General features: G+C 38.2%; 3 protein-coding genes across 3 annotated transcripts in view; 1 reads left to right on the top strand and 2 right to left on the bottom strand.

The window, feature by feature from the left end:
* Positions 1-3,537: 3,537 nt before the first annotated feature.
* OR10X1 (olfactory receptor family 10 subfamily X member 1) lies at positions 3,538-4,837 on the bottom strand (the record flags this gene model as incomplete). Its single annotated transcript, XM_082833717.1, has 2 exons — positions 3,538-4,172; positions 4,822-4,837. 2 exons carry the CDS (start codon positions 4,835-4,837, stop codon positions 3,538-3,540), a joined length of 651 nt encoding a protein of 216 aa, XP_082689843.1.
* Positions 4,838-11,097: 6,260 nt separating this feature from the next.
* On the top strand, positions 11,098-11,986 carry LOC309957779 (olfactory receptor 10Z1-like; the record flags this gene model as incomplete). Its single annotated transcript, XM_082833220.1, is given in 3 exon segments — positions 11,098-11,569; positions 11,572-11,664; positions 11,667-11,986. Coding segments are annotated over 3 exon segments (885 nt in total).
* Positions 11,987-17,618: 5,632 nt separating this feature from the next.
* The window catches only part of SPTA1 (spectrin alpha, erythrocytic 1), a gene marked incomplete at both ends in the record, with an annotated part of 72,763 nt that continues 71,651 nt past the window's right edge, over positions 17,619-18,730 (bottom strand). The window contains 2 exons of the mRNA XM_082833191.1: positions 17,619-17,744; positions 18,285-18,429. Coding sequence (XP_082689317.1) covers positions 17,619-17,744; positions 18,285-18,429 — 271 coding nt within the window. The remainder of the gene's footprint in view (positions 17,745-18,284; positions 18,430-18,730) is intronic.

Raw genomic sequence — 18,730 nt, 5'->3', positions numbered from 1 at the left:
GTGATACATTAAGGTATTTTGAAGAACCAGAGTAGTAGTCATAATAATAATAATAATAATAATAAAAGCAATGGTAGGGACATTCATGAGAACTTGGGTCTGGTTAATGTTCTACAACTTCTTGGTTGTGTGACACGTTATTATGTAGGTAACATAATTATAAGTTTGCAGTATGATCTGGTAGGTTGTGAGCTGAATCTCTGTTCCCAGATTCTCCATACAAGGCTTAAAATTCCACCATCATTTTCATGAGCTTAGATAATGCCTTTTACAGCTGCCATCTTAAAAAAAAAATAAAATATTTAGTCATCAATTAATTAAACAAATAGTTCTTAAGTAGCAATTTGTATTCACATGCTATGGGAAATACAAAGCTGCTCCCAAGGCATTTACACTCTGGTGTATGAAAAAGTAGAGGTTGGTACTTTCATGATACATTTCATACACAATAGAAAGTAGCTAAATAATTTAAGAGAAAGGAAAGTTGATATCACTCTTATCATTGGAGACCAGAGTAGTCAGAAGTTGCAGCTTCTATTTGGGTGATCAAGAATGAATAGAAGTGAATAAAGGTTTTCCAGGTGAAGGGGAAAAGATGAGCAAAAGCACAGAGGTGAGTTGCAAGATGAGAAGACATAGTCTTTCCATTTGTTGAAGAATGCAAGGTGATTTACTATTATTTAAGAATAGTACTTTACTTAATGGCACTTTACTTATACTAAAATAGATATGTATTGGGGTGGGATGAATTGGGAGATTGGGATTGACATATATACACTAATATGTATAAAATATATAACTAATAAGAACCTGCTGCATAGCACAGGGAACTCCACTTCACTGTACAGTAGAAACTAACACAACATTGTAAAACAACTATACCTCAATAAAAATAATTTTAAAAAATAAAAGTAGATATGGAGTAAATGGAAAAATAATTTAATTTATGAACAAATTAACACATTAATGAATAAATAATTTGATAGAAATAATGACTTGTCTACTCAGAGAACCTGTCAAATCTACCCATTAGCCTAATGGTCATTATGCTCCATTCAGATAGAAAAATAAAACTGATACTTCTGCTTCTCTTGAAAGTGAGGGACCCTGAAGTGAAAACACATCAAAGATGGTCTAGATTTAGAAATATACCTCAAAAATGTAGGATTAGCAGTCAGCTGGTTTCTTCAATTGAGCTATTATACATTAGGTAAAAATGTTTCTTTTTGTATTCCATTTCTGTGCCTTATGTTTTCCAACTATTTGGTTGCTTTGATGTTTTTTATTACTTTACAAATTCAAATTTGATTTTAGTTGAATTAAAGCAGAAAGGATTTGCTCATCTTTTAGTAAGGAGTAATTGGAGGAGCTGAAACTCCTTGTGCAAGTTTGACATAATTCACACTCTAAAAGTTTGAGAGAATCTACTAGTGACACTACAGGACCTAGACATTCTTTAATGTGAAATATATTAATTAAAATTAAGTTTCTCCTTATGTCAGTTTTAGTATGTATTTTATGGAAAAATTTCCACTTTTTCCAAATTTTATGTGAATTCTCAAATCTATGTTCATAACATCATTCACAGAATTCTTTCATTATTAATGTCTGTATGACCTGAGAAACATTTAGATTTGCCATCCGCACGATTGTTTATTTGTGTCTTCTGTCTTTATTTCTTCATCAAGATCATCAAGGCAAACATAATTTATTAATATTTTCAATATTCCAAACTTTGGCTTTTTGAACCACTCTATTGAATACTATTATTTAATTAATTTTGGCTCTTATATTTTTATTTCTTTTCCTCACAATCCTTTTGTGCTTAGTTATTTCTTTACTATATTTTTGAGATGAATTTTTATCTTGTGAATTTGCAACCTATGAATGTTTCAAATATGGATTTTAAAGGCGGTATATTTCCATCCAAACACTGAAAAGCTGTATCCACAAGCTTTGACTTGTAGTATTTTCATTTTCTCCAGTACAAATCATTTTTTCTAATATCCATGGGATTTCTTGATTGATTCATTGTTTATTTAGAAGTGTGTTTCTTGACTTATAACCATATAGGTATATCCAGCTTCCACTTACTCCCAGTTACTTATTTCTAGGTTAATAATGGATGTGAAGTAGGCACCTAGCAATCACTGCCACAGTCACCATGTCAGATATATGCAGGTTAATTGGTGCAAATCCAAGTTCAGGAACTTGAGTCTAGACTTAATGTCATACCTACTACACTCACCATGAGCAGATAAATTGTTAATATTTACATACAACATTGTATGGTTTCCTTAGATTGAATAACCAGTTCTGAGGGGTGGAATACAAGCAGAAGAAACATTCTTTTTCACTGAGGCATTGACCACAGATGTAGAGGGAAAATATTCTGCCTACACATGTGTCACAAAAGATCAAAGGGAAGAAAATAGAGTCATGGCAAGAGGTAATTTTAATCAGTGTAAGTACATAATAATTTCCATCCATTATCTTACTTATCTTTGTAACATCTCCATAATTAATATAGGTCAGAAATTATTCCAACAGTTTTCATATGTTTTATGTACTCCAATCCTCAGTATAGTAGTTGTATCCTTCATGAGAGGACATGTTAGCAGCAGAACTGAGAAAAGGATTCAGAAGAGCCCTTAGGCTTGTATGTTGGAATTTACAGAAAGACCACTTGCTATATATCTATGATATATAACCGCCAAAGTACTTCTTATTTTCTTCTGGGTAATATAAAAATTTGATGTTTTGTTTATCTGGTTTCCTTCATTACACATTGTATGTCTGCCAAAATTAATTCAAAACACCTTTTATTGTCATATCCATCAATAGCATGACATGATTTGTTTTTTAAACATTTGCTGTTTAATACATTCATCTTATAGAAAATGGAGATTATTTCTAGCCCTCATCATGGATTTCCCCAGTCATAAAACATACAGGCTCTACTGTCTTGTTTACTTATTTAAATCAGTGTTCCAAAATATCCTATATATTCAGAAGCTAGCATCTGAGAGTCATTGAAAGACACCATCACGAACAGTGTTATTAAAAGCTTTTAAGAGTTGTTATGGCATGGAAATAAAACAGTATCAACTCTGATATGCACAAATATACAGCTGATGATTACTCCATAGTGTATCTCCTATCAGAAATGGTTTATGTTATGAGAAGCACAAACCAGTACCTCACAACATTACCTAGAAAAATTATTCAACTTTTACATCTCTAGATATTTTAAACCATCTCTTAGTGTAGTGGTCATAGGTGTTGATTTTTCCTTCCACAATCTTGCTTTTCCCACTTTATCTAAGATGCAGAACACCTAGTTGTTGATTGAAAGAAGCCTAAAATCTGCAGGGACAGATGTAGAAGTTGTTGGACAACTTCCTTAACATGCTAAGTAAATGCTTGTCAAGGCTTAGGTCCAAGACTCAGTCACTTGATTCCCATATGCCAGCCTCTGGATAAAGGCAAATGGTACAGATGTCACAGGGTAAATGCTTCACTGACTTCAGTGTACAATCAATCATGCAGTGATAATCCAAGATTATTCAAGGAATTTGTCTTTCCAAGTACCTTTCTGAAAGCATTATTCATGTCTTTATTCCTGAGGCTGAAAATGAGAGGGCTGAGGAAAGGAGTAATGATAGTGTAAGGGACTGCTATGAGTGTGTCATCTCCTCCTGATGCTTCTGGCTTCAGATAAACAATAGATGCAAAACCAAAGTGGATGTTGACCACTGTGAGGTGGGAAGCACAGGTAGAAAATGCCTTCTGCTTGCCCTCAGCTGATGGGATCTTGAGGACAGTGGAAAGAATGAAAACATAAGTGAGGATGATGAGCAGGAAGGTGCCCATCAAACCTGACACTGAGATCACTGTTACAATGAATTCTGTGAGGTCACTGTCTAGACAGGACAACCTCACAACTGCCCGCATATGACAGAAGTGTTTGACAAGGTTGGAGTCACAGAAAGAGCCTCTGAATATCAGTGTAGTCTCTATCACAGAGATAAAGAAGCCAGCAACCCAAGCAGAGGCCAGAAGTTTTCCACATACCATGTTGGTCATAAACAACGTATATCTGAGAGGGTTGCAGATGTCCAGGAAGTGATCTAATCTCTCAGGGACAGTGGAGCCTGATAGCTGATCTTTGGCTAAGAGATATGCAACTTGCCCTGAGCTCTGATTTTTCCTTCAGTGCTCTGCATAGACTCACATGAAAAAGGGCTTGTGGAACGGTGTTATAGATACAAGGGATTATTGTTGAGCAAACTCTTTCTTATTCTGTATTCATGTTAGTGTCCTACAGTGTCTGAGAAGAGTTATCATTGTTTGGGGGAAATAATGTTAGATTAGAACTCAAGTCACTTCTCTGATCTTGGCTTTCTATGACTTCAAGGAAGTCACTTTCCCATCTTGGCTCTGTTGCTTAGTCTATAAAATAATATCCATCAAGCCACCCAACCTCAAGTTCTAACAGGCAACATGTCTGTGTCCACATGTGTATTATGTGGCAGTGTTGTGTACGAGGTTGGTATGAATGTATGTGTGTTGTACATATCTACATAGGTATGTGGTGTCTGAAAATACATGCATTTACAATGTATGTGCACTGTAATGGTAATGTAATACTACCATTGATGTAATATTAATAGTAAATATGCAGTGCAGAGTTTTGGTTTTTGTTTGTTTGGTTGTTTTTTTTTAATACTGCAGGTTCTTATTAGTCATCAATTTTATACACATCAGTGTATACATGTCAATCCCAATCGCCCAATCCACACACCACCATCCCCACCTCACCGCATTTTTCCCCCATGGTGTCCATAGGTTTGTTCTCTACATCTGTGTCTCAACTTCTGCCCTGCAAACCGGTTCATCGGTACCATTTCTCTAGGTTCCACATACATGCATTAATATATGATATTTGTTTTTCTCTTTCTGACTTACTTCACTCTGTGTGACAGTCTCTAGGTCCATCCATGCCTCAACAAATGACTTAATCTCATTCCTTTTTATGGTTGAGTAATATTCCATTGTATATATGTACCACACCTTCTTTATCCATTCATCTGTCAATGGGCATTTAGATTGCTTCCATGACCTGGCTGTTGTAAATAGTGCTGCAATGAACATTGGGGGGCATGTGTCTTTTTGAATTATGGTTTTCTATGGGTATATGCTCAGTAGTGGGATTGCTGGGTCATATGGTAATTCTATTTTTCGTTTTTTAAAGGAACCTCCATACTGTTCTCCATAGTGGCTGTATCAATTTACATTCCCACCAACAGGGCAAGAGGGTTCTCTTTTCTCCACACCCTTTCCAGCATTTGTTGTTTGTAGATTTTCTGATGATTCCCATTCTAAATGGTGTGAGGTGATACCTCATTGTAGTTTTGATTTGCATTTCTCTAATAATTAGTGATGTTGAGCAGCTTTTCATGTGCTTCTTAGCCATCTGTATGTCTTATTTGGAGAAATGTCTATTTGGGTCTTCTGCCCATTTTTGGATGGATTGGGTTGTTTGTTTCTTTAATATTGAACTGCATGAGCTATTTATATATTTTGGAGATTAATCCTTTGTCTGTTGATTCATTTGCAAATATTTTCTCCCATTCTGAGGGTTGTCTTTTCATCTTGTTTATGGTTTCCATTGCTGTGCAAAAGTTTTGAAGTTTCATTAGGTCCCATTTGTTTATTTTTGTTTTTATTTCCATTACTCTAGGACGTGGATCAAAAAAGATCTTGCTGTGATTTATGTCAAAGAGTCTTCTTCTTATGTTTTCCTCTAAGAGTTTTATAGTGTCTGGTCTTACACTTAGGTCTCGAATCCATTTTGCATTTATTTTTGTGTACGGTGTTAGGGAGTATTCTAATTTCATTCTTTTACATGTAGCTGTCCAGTTTTCCCAGCACCACTTATTGAAGAGACTGTATTTTCTCCATTGTATATCTTTGCCTCCTTTGTCATTGATTAGTTGACCATAGGTGAGTGGGTTTTCTCTGGGCTTTCTATCTTGTTCCATTGATCTATGTTTCTGTTTTTGTGCTAGTACCATATTGTCATGATTACTGTAGCTTTGTAGTACAGTCTGAAGTCAGGGAGTCTGATTCCTCCAGCTCCATTATCTTCCCTCAAGACTGCTTTGGCTATTCGGGGTCTTTTGTGTCTCCATATAAATTTTTAGATGATTTGTTCTAGTTCCGTAAAAAATGCCATTGGTAATTTTATAGGGATTGCATTGAATCTGTAGATTGCTTTGGGTAGTATAGTCATTTTCACAATATCGATTCTTCCCGTCCAAGAACATTTTATATCTCTCTATCTGTTGGTATCATCTTTAATTTCTTTCATCAGTGTCTTATAGTTTTCTGCATACAGGTCTTTTGTCTCCCTAGGTAGGTTTATTTCTAAGTATTTTATTCTTTTTGTTGCAATGGTAAATGGGAGTGTTTCCATGATTTCTCTTTCATATTTTTCATCATTAGTGTATAGGAATGCAAGAGACTTCTGTGTATTAATTTTGTACCCTGCAACTTTACCAAATTCATTGATTAGCTCTAGTAGTTTTCTGGTGGCATATTTAGGATTCTCTATGTATTGTATCATGTCATCTGCAAACAGCGACAGTTTTACTTCTTCTTTTCCAATTTTTATTCCTTTAATTTCTTTTTCTTCTCTGATTGCCAGGGCTAGGACTTCCAAAACTATGTTGCATAATAGAGGTGAGAGTGGACATCCTTGTCTCGTTCCTAATCTTAGAGGAAATGCTTTCAGTTTTTCACCATTGAGAATGATGTTTGCTGTGGGTTTGTCATATATGGCCTTTATTATGTTGAGGTAGGTTCCCTCTATGCCCACTTTCTGGTGAGATTTTATCATAAAGCGGTGTTGAATTTTGTCAAAAGTTTGTTCTGCATCTATTGAGATGATCATATGGTTTTTGTTCTTCAGTTTGTTAATATGGTGTATCACATTGATTGATTTGCATATATTGAAGAATCCTTGCATGCCTGGGATAAATCCCACTTGATCATGGTGTATGATCCTTTTAATGTGTTATTGGATTCTGTTTGCTAGTATTTTCTTAAGGATTTTTGCAACTATATTCATCAGTGATATTGGCCTGTAATTTTCCTTTTTTGTAGTATCTTTGTCTAGTTTAGGTGTCAGGGTGATGGTGGCCTCATAGAATGAATTTGGGAGTGTTCCTCCCTCTGCAATGTTTTGGAAGAGTTTGAGAAGGGTGAGTGTTAGCTCTTCTCTAAGTGTTTGATAGAATTCACCTGTGAAGCCATCTGGTCCTGGACTTTTGTTTGTTGGAAGATTTTTAATCACAGTTTCAATTTCAATACTTGTGATTGATCTGTTCATATTTTCTGTTTCTTCCTGGTTCAGTCTTGGAAAGTTATGCCTTTCTAAGAATTTGTCCATTTCTTCCAGGTTGTCCATTTTATTGGCATAGAGTTGCTTGTAGTAGTCTCTTAGGATGCTTTGTATTTCTGCGGTGTCTGTTGTAACTTCTCCTTTTTCATTTCTAATTTTATTGATTTGAGTCCTCTCCCTCTTTTTCTTGATGAGTCTGGCTAATGGTTTATTGATTTTGTTTATCTTCTCAAAGAACCAGCTTTTAGTTTTATTGATCTTTGCTATTGTTTTCTTTGTTTCTATTTCATTTATTTCTGCTCTGATCTTTATGATTTCTTTCCTTCTGCTAACATTGGGTTTTGTTTGCTCTTCTTTCTCTAGTTCCTTTAGGTGTATGGTTAGTTTGTTTACTTGAGATTTTTCTCATTTCTTGGGGTAGGCTTGTATAGCTATAAACTTCCTCCTTAGAACTGCTTTTGCTGCATCCCATATGTTTTGGATCGTCGTGTTTTCATTGTCATTTGTCTCTAGGCATTTTTTGATTTCCTCTTTGATTTCTTCAGTGATCTCTTGGTTGTTTGGTAACGTATTGTTTAGCCTCCATGTGTTTGTGTTTTTTAAGTTTTTTCCCCTGTAATTCATTTCTAATCCCATAGCATTGTGGTCAGAAAAAATGCTTGATATGATTTCAATTTTCTTAAATTTACTGAGGCTTTATTTGTGACCCAAGATGGGATCTGTCCTGGAGAATGTTCCATGCACACTTAAGAGGAAAGTGTAATCTGCTGTTTTTGGATAGAATGTCCTATAAATATCAATTAAATCTATCTGGTCTGTTGTGTCATTTAAAGCTTCTCTTTCCTTATTTATTTTCATTTTGGATGATCTGTCCATTGGTGCAAGGGAGGTGTTAAAGTCCCCCACTATTATTGTGTTACTGTTGATTTCCTCTTTTAGAGCTGTTAGCAGTTGCCTTATGTATTGAGGTGCCCCTATGTTGGGTGCACATATATTTAAAATTGTTATATCTTCTTCTTGGATTGATATCTTGATCATTAGGTAGTCTCCTTCCTTGTCTCTTGTAACAGTCTTTATTTTAAAGTCTATTTTATCTGATATGAGTATAGCTACTGAGCTTTCTTTTGATTTCCATTTGCATGGAATATATTTTTCCATCCCCTCACTTTCAGTCTGTATGTGTTCCTATGTCTGAAGTGGGTCTCTTGTAGACAGTGTATATATGGGTCTTGTTTTTGTATACATTCAGCAAGCCTGTGTCTTTTGGTTGGAGCATTTATTCCATTCATGTTTAAGGTAATTATCCATATGTATGTTCATATGACCATTTTCTTAATTGTTTTGGGTTTATTTTTGTAGATCCTTTCCTTCTCTTCTGTTTCCCACTTAGAGAAGTTCCTTTAGCATTTGTTGTAGAGCTGGTTTGGTGGTGCTGAATTCTCTTAGTTTTTGCTTGTCTGTAAAGCTTTTGATCTCTCCATGGAATCTGAATGAGATCCTTGTCAAGAAGAGGAATCTTGGTTGTAGGTTTTTCCCTTTCATCACTTTAAGTATATCATGCCACTCCCTTATGGCTTGTAGAGTTCCTGTTGAGAAATCAGCTGTTAACCTTATGGGAGTTCCCTTGTTTATTATTTGTCATTTTTCCCTTGCTGCTTTCAATAATTTTTATTTGTCTTTAATTTTTGCCAGTTTGATTACTGTGTGCCTCAGTGTGTTTCTCCTTGGGTTTATCCTGTATGGGACTCACTGTGCTTCCTGGACTTGGGTAGCTATTTCCTTTCCCATGTTAGGGAAGTTTTTGACCATAATCTCTTCAAATATTTTCTCTGGTCCTCTCTCTCTCTTCTCCTTCTGGGACCCTTATAATGCAAATGTTGTTGTGTTTAATGTTGTCTCAGAGGTCTCCTAGGCTGTCTGCACTTCTTTTCATTCTTTTTTCTTTATCCTGTTCCGCAGCAGTGAATTCCACCATTCTGTCTTCCAGGTCATTTATCCCTTCTTCTGCCTCAGTTATTCTGCTATTAATTCCTTCTCGTGTAGTTTTCATTTCAATTATTGTATTGTTCATCTCTGTTTGTTTGTTCTTTAATTCTTCCAGGTCTTTGTTAAATATTTCTTGGATCTTCTCAATCTTTGCCTCCATTCTTTTTCCGAGGTCCTGGATCATCTTCATTATCATTATTCTGAATTCTTTTTCTGTAAGGTTGCCTATCTCCACTTCATTTAGTTGTTTTTCTGGGGTTTTATCTTGTTCCTTCATCTGGTACATAGCCCTCTGCCTTTTCATCTTGTCTATCTTTCTGTGAATGTGCTTTTTGTTCCCCAGGGTGCAGGATTGTAGTTCTTCTTGCTTCTACTGTCTGCCCTCTGGTGGGTGAGGTTATCTAAGAGGCCTGTGCAAGTTTCCTGATGGCAGGGACTGGTGGTGGGTAGAGCTGGCTGTTGCTCTGGTGGGCAGAACTCAGTAAAACTTTAATCCACTTGTCTACTGATGGGTGGGGCTGGGTTCCCTCCCTTTTGGATGTTTGGCCTGATGCAACCCAACACTGGAGCCTACCTGGGCTCTTTGGTGGGGCTAATGGCAGACTGTGGGAGGGTTCATGCCAAGGAGTACTTCCCAGAACTTCTGCTGCCAGTGTCCTTATCCCCATGGTGAGCCACAGCCACACAGCCACCCCCCGCCTCTACAGGCGACCCTCCAACACTAGCAGGTAGGTCTGGCTCATTCTCCCCTGGGGTCACTGCTCCTTCCCCTGCGTCCTGATGCGCACAATACTTTGTGTGTGCCCTCAAAGAGTGGAGTCTCTGTTTCCCCCAGTCCTGTTGAAGTCCTGCAATCAATTCCCACTAGACTTCAAAGTCTGATTCTCTAGGAATTCCTCCTCCCATTGCCGGACCCCCAGGTTGGGAAGCCTGATGTGGGGCTCAGAACCTTCACTCCAGTGGGTGGACTTCTGTGGTATAAGTGTTCTCCAGTCTGTGAGTCACCCACCCAGCAGTTTTGGGATTTGATTTTACTGTGATTGTACCCCTCCTACTGTCTCATTGTGGCTTCTCCTTTGTCTTTGGATGTGGGGTATCTTTTTTGGTGAGTTCCAGTGTCTTCCTGTCGATGATTGTCCAGCAGCTAGTTGTGACTCTGGTGTTCTCGTAAGAGGGAGTGAACATGTCCTTCTACTCTGCCATATTGGTTTCTCCCCCTCTATTTAATTTTTAACAGGTCACTTTGGAATGGCTTTTCACTGTGTTTCCTGCTTTTCCACCATACTCCAGAACTCTACACTCCACAGGCCCTCCTTTCCATGTGCTGCCTCTCCCCTTCCCTGCAGACCCTAACCAGTGCAGAGTTTTGAATGTGTAAAATGTGCATAATTATGTGTGAGTGCTTTGTATGTGTATGCATGTATATATGTGCCTGTATATGTGTAGTCATGTATGTATGTGCACATATGTGCATATTGTGTATATTTGTAGTCATGTATGCACATATACACATGTGAGAATAGATCCATACACCCATGTGTCTAATAAGTGTATTTCTGAAGTTTATTGCTGTCTAAAAAAGAGTTTTCTTTTTGAGTTACAACAGGTACAAAGAAATGAGAATCCACCTCATTTTGCCTTCTAAAGAAACAAGGCATCTTCTGGCAAGGTGGAAAGAATCAAATCTATCAGGGATGTCACTCAGAATGGAGCAGACCAATGCAACCTTCTGCAGGGGTTTTGTATTCCTGGGCTCCTCTAGCTTTGGGGAACTGCAGCTCCTGCTCTTTGCATTGTTCCTCTCCCTGTATCTTTTCACCCTGATCAGCAATGTTTTTATTATCACAATCATCAGACTTGACAGCCATCTGCACACCCCCATGTACCTCTTCCTTTCCTTCTTACCTTTCTCTGAGACCTGCTATACCTTGGGCATTATCCCTAGGATGCTTTCCAGCCTGGTCAGGGGTGGGCAGGCCATCTCCTATGGGGGCTGTGCTGTCCAAATGTTCTTCTCTGCTTCGTGGGTCTGTACCACCTGCTTCCTCCTGGCTGTCATGGGCTTTGACAGATATGTAGCCATCTGTGCCTCACTACACTATGCCAGCCGGGTTGGCACCTCCTTCTTGAGTGGGTATCTCTTTGGGCTGGGAATGATACTGGTCATTTTCCACCTCCCACTTGCAGCTCCCATGAGATCCAGCACTTTTTCTGTGACACGCTGCCCGTGCTGAGCCTGGCCTGTGGAGATACAGGCCTGAGTGAGCTAGGGATCCTATCCTCAGCCTGTTGGTCCTCCTGGTCTCCTTCTCCTTCATCACTATCTCCTACACCTACATCCTGACAGCAATTCTGAGGATCCCCTCCAATGAGGGGAGGAAGAAGCCCTTCTCTACTTGTCCCTCACACCTCACAGTGGTCATTGTTCACTATGGCTGTGCCTCCTTCATGTACCTGAGACCAAAAGCCAGTTACTCTCTTGAGCGGGACCACCTTATTGCTGTCACCTATACTGTGGTGACTCCTCTCCTCAATCCCACTGTTTATAGTCTAAGAAATCGGGCTGTGCAGACAGCCCTGAGAAATGCTTTCTGAGGGAGATTGCTGGGTAAAAGATGAAGGCTACCATAATGGGATAGTCTCCTCTATGTAGGCTGGACATACACCAGAAACACAGGCCACTGGGCCAGATATTCAGGGCTTTAGACCAAAGCTACCCCACCTCCAATTCCCCAAGAGAGTCCCATCCTGTCTCTTGCATGCCCCGCAGGGCTTCCGGGGAATGCAGATGCAGGGCTTCCTGCTCTGGTTACTGTGCTTAACTCACACTGATCTCAGAATCTGAATTTTCACTTTCAGTCTTGCATACACCACACTTAGTTCCTGAAACCCAGTTCATTAAGAATTCTCTAACTGAGCTGAACAAGATGAGGAGAGTTTCAAGTGCCCAAGTTCAAAGCAAGGCTGGCCAGGGATACTGTAGAGATTTCTAAAATCATTACATAATTAGATCATCTGACCAATAATATTCTTCCAAGATCTGAAACTCAGTGACTATCAGGTTGGCAAATAAGTTTGAATGCTTTCCTAAATGAAGAGGTCAGTTATTATTATTTTTTCTCTCCCAAAACGTGTCTTTAATCTTTTTATGTAGTTGTCTTCTTTATCTCTGGCTCATTATTACTTTGCACTCTTCTTTTTAATTGGCTCTTCTAGTTGGGTAACTTCTATTTCAGAAAATAGATTTATTTCCTATTTTCCTCAATAATAGTTGTTGCTCTCTAATGGCCTCCTAATCTTGGGTGTGAGGACCTCTTCACTTGTGTCACTCCCTAGTATGGATACTACTCTTTAGAATCTATGGTGGAACTCTCTATCCTGCCTATTTTACTTTCCACTCACAATATGTCATGCATGGTACCAGACATTTCTAGGGATAAGAAAAGGTGGAATGAATTCACACAGTTGTCAGGAAGGAGTTTGAATACAGATTCTGCCACTTACAGTGTGACCCTGGGTAAGTTATTTAATCTTTCTCAGCTTCAAAGTTCTCACCTGTAAAATGGTTGTAACTTCATAGTTTTGTGATCCTGACTAAACAGGGTCATACGTGTAAATAATTTAGTGCAATAACTGGATCATAATAATCTTCCAATAAATGTCAGCTGCTACCATTAATAATGTGCTAAGCAAAGTGATACTGGCTTTTAGTTTAGGGAGAGGTTATTCTCGGTAGAGGATCAGAGCAGATTTCATGTCTAAGGTAGTACTTGAACTTGTTCCTAAAGAATGAGTAAATTTTGAATGCAGTAAGTGGAAATAAAGTACATATATTCTAAGAAGACAGAACAGAATAACTACAGTCTCAGTGGCAAGACAATATAGGCTTATTACAGTGTGGTGAGTTGTCCAGAGGGACAAAAATATCTCACAAATGATGGGTGAAGTTAACTTGGGTTAAGATTTCTTTGAGGAGAGCATTGTGAATACCTTGCTTCAGACTTGATGCTTTTGGTAGTGGAAGATAGGACACAGTATACCTTTGAGCAGAGAGTGGAGTTGAATCTGGGAAGTGATTTAGGAAGATTAATCCAGCAGCAGAGAGGATGATAAATCTCAGCAAGCAGAAAACAGAGCCAAGAAGATCAGTAAGAAATCCATTGCCATCATTTAAAGAAAGGCAAAAGACCTGAACAAGGATAGAGGTATTGGAAACTGAAAGAAATGGAAACATAAGAGATTCTGAAAATGTAGGATTCGTGTGATTCTTCCATGAGTTAGAAGTGGGACAAGACTTAAGAGAGAGGAAAGAACTTACATTGGGGGAATGTTTTTCAGATAGGAATCCATAATTTTCCATGCTCTCAGGGAAGAAACACATCCTCTAGGGAGAATTCAGTGGAAATCAAATTTGGCAGGAAGAAAGCTAGTCCAAGAGAAGAGAATAGGTTGTAGAGAAGTAGGAGATTTAGTTAAATGGCAGAAAGGACTTGGGTTAGGGGAGAAAATCCATGTACTCTAGGCTCCTTTTCACTGGGTCTGGAAGTAATCTCCTCATTGCATTGAGGTATTTGAGCAAATTCATTTCCAAAATGTATTCAGTTCATCTAGCATAACATTCCCTAAATGCACACTCAGCAATGATGGGTAAAGATGTTCTAAAAATTGCTATGTAATACTCAAAGGTCAATCTACCTTCCAAATGTGGTAGTCTTAAGTATGAAAGGGTATAAAAATCACGTGAGGGATCTTTCAGTATATGTTCCTGGGAGCCATCTCAATAGACCTTGACACAATTGATCTGAGGTGACAGGCAGGAATAGTTTACAAAATGTGCCTAGGTGATTCAAATTCCCTCCCTTGATTACAAATATGGCCATGTGCTTAAAAAGAACAAATCCTCCTCCCAGGTATATACACACATATACACATAGCAAAGCAGAGGTCCCTCTGATGTGAACATGACCACATATGCCCAACTCATGGTTCTTTTTTTTTTGCGGTACACGGGCCTCTCACCGCTGTGGCCTCTCCCGTTGCGGAGCACAGGCTCCGGACGTGCAGGCGGACCCTCAACAACTGCGCCACCAGGGAAGCGCCAACTCATGGTTCTTTAAAGAGACAATTAATTCCATAAAGCTCTGGAGTCAGATTTCCTGAGTTTAAAGCCTAGCTTTGCCACTTTTTAGATGTGTGATCTAGAGGAAGTTTATTAACATTTCTGTGCCTCCATTCTCAATGGCAAAATGAAATTTTAACAGTATCTATTTTGTAGGCCTTTTTGTGATGATTAAGATAGAATCTTTAGAACAGAGTCGGCCATACATGAAACACCCAATATGACCATATTTTATTACTTGGAGTTTCTAGGCAGTATCACTTTAGCCTGACATATTTGTTACCCAGTTCATGCTGGCAGAAGCCAGCGCCGGCAGTGTCCAGCATCTTATATTTCATGATATAACCAGCCAAAGAAGAGTAAAGTGCTGTTACCTGGCACAGTGTCTGACTGGAGAGTGTGGGAAGATAGACCTAGATCCAGAGACCCGAGAAGAGTAGGTACTGGGAAATGGATCAGGCTATAGGAAAAAAGAATCAGACGGCTTCCAGGCAAATGTTTAGCATCAGGGAAGCCCATAAAATGTAAAAGGGAGAGTTCTGTTAAGAGTGGAATAGTATTTGGGTCCCAACCAAGCAGTAGGAATCATAAAAGAAAAATCAAGAATGTAGCCACAGGGCTGGGTCCCAGAGGCAGGCTCCCCTCTATAAATTGTAAAGAAGAGAGTTACCAAGGAGCAGCAGGGATTCCAGTTCAAAGTAAGTAAACAGAAGGTCAAGAAAAGATCCATTTGAAATATGAGGAACTTAACCCTGAGATCAAGAGGAAAATTTGATACAAGTTCTAATTGTTATAATATTATAAATTGAATATTTATAGTCCACAATTATGTATGATAATTCCCATATTACCATTTTTTGCTTGAGTGCATAGGTGGTCAGAATCTGATTTCAGAAGATGCTGTATGTAATTCTAACAGTACCATCTTCTTGGGGAATTTCTGTTGATTCTTTAGATAAATACTATCTTCTTTAGCTTCTATATTATTAATCTCTTTTTATGAGATGGTACTACTGGTCCTTTGCCTTAGAGACTCACCACATGCCTAATAATCTGATTTAGGATTTACAGATACTTGGCAGGGTTCAGGAGAAGAATAAAACCATAGTCACCTCTGCCTTTGGTTATTACAAATATACATTTTTTAGATTTTCCGTATTCGGGCAGTGTGATATTAAATGATACTGATTTTTGATGGCCTACTGGGCTATGAATATTTTCAACTGTAATCATATTTGGTAACTCATAATTTGGTAACACAATTTAGACATTTATGAACATTTTTTGAAATACTTTTTTTATTGTCATACTTCATAGTACCCAATCGTTTAAGCAAAAATCACTAGAAACACTTATACCTTATTAGCAGCAAAGCCAGCTTTATAGTTTTAACCAAAATTTCTTTAAATGGCTCCTGTGACAGGATTTGTCCCTTAGCAAGGACTAATTTCTATACAAAGAATGGAATTGAGACTTGAAATGGTAACCAAGTGGCAGTATACATGGATTGGGAGGTGGAGACTGTTCCTGCAGGATACAAAAACAGCTAGGCAGTTTCATACTGAGCAAAGAAATGAACTAAGTCTTCTCACAAGCAAATGACAGCATAAATTTTTACAAGTCAGAACAGAATGTCAGCATTCAAACCTGTTCAGATCAAACCTGGTCTGGAAATTATTTGGAAATAGCACCACCTCTTGTTTTTTTTTTTTCTTTTCTCTTTTCTTTTTGAGCTTTTTATTATTATTATTATTATTAGAGTATAATTGCTTTCCAATGCTGTGTTAGTTTCTGCTGTACAATAAAGTGACTCAGCTATATGTATACCTATATCCCCTCCCTCTTGGACTTCCTTCCCCCACATCCCAATCTTCTAGCTCACCACAGAGCACCGAGCCGAGCTCCCTGTGCTATACAGCAGGTTCCCACTAGCTATCTATTTTACACATGGTAGTGTATTTATGTCAAACCTAATCTCCTAATTCATCCCACCCTCCCCTTCCCCCTCTGTGTCCACATGTCCGTTCTCTACGTCTGTGTCTCTATTCCTGCCCTGCAAATAGGTTCATCTGTACCATTTTTCTAGATTCCACATATATGCGTTAATATACGATCTTCATTTTTCTCTTTCTGACTTACTTCACTCCGTGGAAGCAACCTAAATATCCATCAAAAGATGGCTGGATAAAGAAGATGTGGTACATATATATATATAAAGGAGTATTACTCAGCCATAAACAGGAACAAAATTGGGTCATTTGTTTTTTTCCTTAATTCTATAAGAATTCTACTGACTCTTAACAATAATAGGAAATAAAAGTAAATCAAAACAAAGATTCTTTTTATCACATTAAAATTTTGGAGAAAATTCAGGGACATACAGGACAAAAAGAAGACCTGCCATGCCCATATTTTGCTGTTCTGAGAGTAATAACATTCACTCTAATGGGGAAGTATGAAAAATGGACAGATTGAGAAGAAAATGTGTGCTGTGCTGGTCTTCTCTGTGTGATTCCATTTTATAGACTAAAATATTGGGTTTTCCCAGAATATCAAATATCTCCATTTTCAAATGTAAGAATTTAAACACATTTCAAGCTCAAGAAACACTGTTTGTAGTTTATTTTGGATCTTATGTATCTACTGCACCCAAGCATTTATTTACAGTGTAATTAGCTGCCTATATTTAGATGACAGTATAATCCTCAGAAATATAGAAACCCAATTGAGTCAGGAACATTTTACTTCATATTGTTCTATCAAAAAGAACTTTAAAAAATGTTTTTTAAAGGAAATACTTTATTCTATAATCAGAAAAAACACAAAATAATAAGGATAGGTAGAACTCAACAAACGAAAAATAGAGACCTTTTTAAATACCCCTCAGCAGTGACTAGTTGCATATAAAATAAACCCATGGCCTCTTCTCCTCCAATTTTGTTAATGCCTTTATCTCCCAAGCCCAAGAATTTTTTCAGGTCCTGCAATAAATGTAAAACACACACACACACACACGACTATCTTTCCACCCTCTGTAATCGCCTGTCTCCGTCATCCCCCAATACTTCCCACAACATCAAGATTCTCTGACCCAGGAATAGCTGCTTATCACTTGCCAAAGTAGGAACTGATGAAGCCAACATAATCATAGCCAGCAGGCTGGCTTCGGCCCCGTGGGTCCATGTATTGCTGCATATGTGAGGCACAGAATGACACTTGTTCTGGGGTTAGGGCCTGAAACATAAAAAAAAAAAAAAGAAATACAGTAATAAGGATTAAAAATAGCTGGCTATTTGGGGCTTCTAATATGCCCTAAACTCAGGAAGTGGAGAGACTTTGGAAGATGAAGCCAGTCCTGGTCCTATCACGTGCTTTTCTTATAGAAAGAAATCTATAATTTCTAATGAATAAGACCAACTCATCTCTTCAACTTAGTTCTTATCCAAAGAGTCCCATTTCACTCTGACTGCACTATTTACACCATTCTCTAAATTTGGCTTATTAAATAAACAGGATAAATAAATAGCCTTAAAAACCAAGTAGCATGTTTGGGATTGACACTGATAGTCGTTAGACGTTGACTGTAGGTTTTTGAGTTGTGTCAAGACAACATGAGTGATCAAAGCAAATGATATCCAGTGCATAACACTATCTGAGAAAAAGTCGGGGAGGGGAATGTGGTTGCCTATGGTAAGTAGGCAGCCAAGCCTGAGATGAGCAAAATGTTGATTATGATGAGAGTGTAATGAGAGTGGATGCAAACTGGGATCTAACCTGCTTCATGTCCTCTTTGGTAATATAGGCCTTGCCCTCTGCCAGGGCTTGGAAAGCATCCTCTAGTTCATCGCTGGACTTGATGTTCTCTGACTCCTTGACGATCAGGAAGTTGGTATAGTCGGTTTGTGAGATATAGCCCTTTCTGTTGGGAGAAATAGATCAGGAATTGTCCCCTCTCAAGACAAAGAGGAAGGCAGATCCCTTTCTCATCCTACTCAGTGTCTCAGAGACAGAGAGAAGCTGGATTCTCCAAGTGTCTGTCCCATCTCAGCTCTCTGAGACTATGGGGCTATGATCTCTATTTGACCCACATCCTCATGCCTTTACAGCCAAATAAACAGTTTCCTAAGTTCTAGCCTCTGTTTCCACATGGGTCAGTCAGCCTGACTCTCTAAGTAGAATTTGGGGATTTTCCACTAGCACCAGTCTCTAAGTATCTCAAG

This window comes from Leucopleurus acutus (genome assembly GCF_964270905.1).
Source record: "Leucopleurus acutus genome assembly, chromosome: 2".
Classification (NCBI taxonomy): Eukaryota; Metazoa; Chordata; class Mammalia; order Artiodactyla; family Delphinidae; genus Leucopleurus; species Leucopleurus acutus.
The sequence above is the reverse complement of the archived record's forward strand: the minus strand, read 5'-3'. Positions and strand labels throughout refer to the sequence as shown.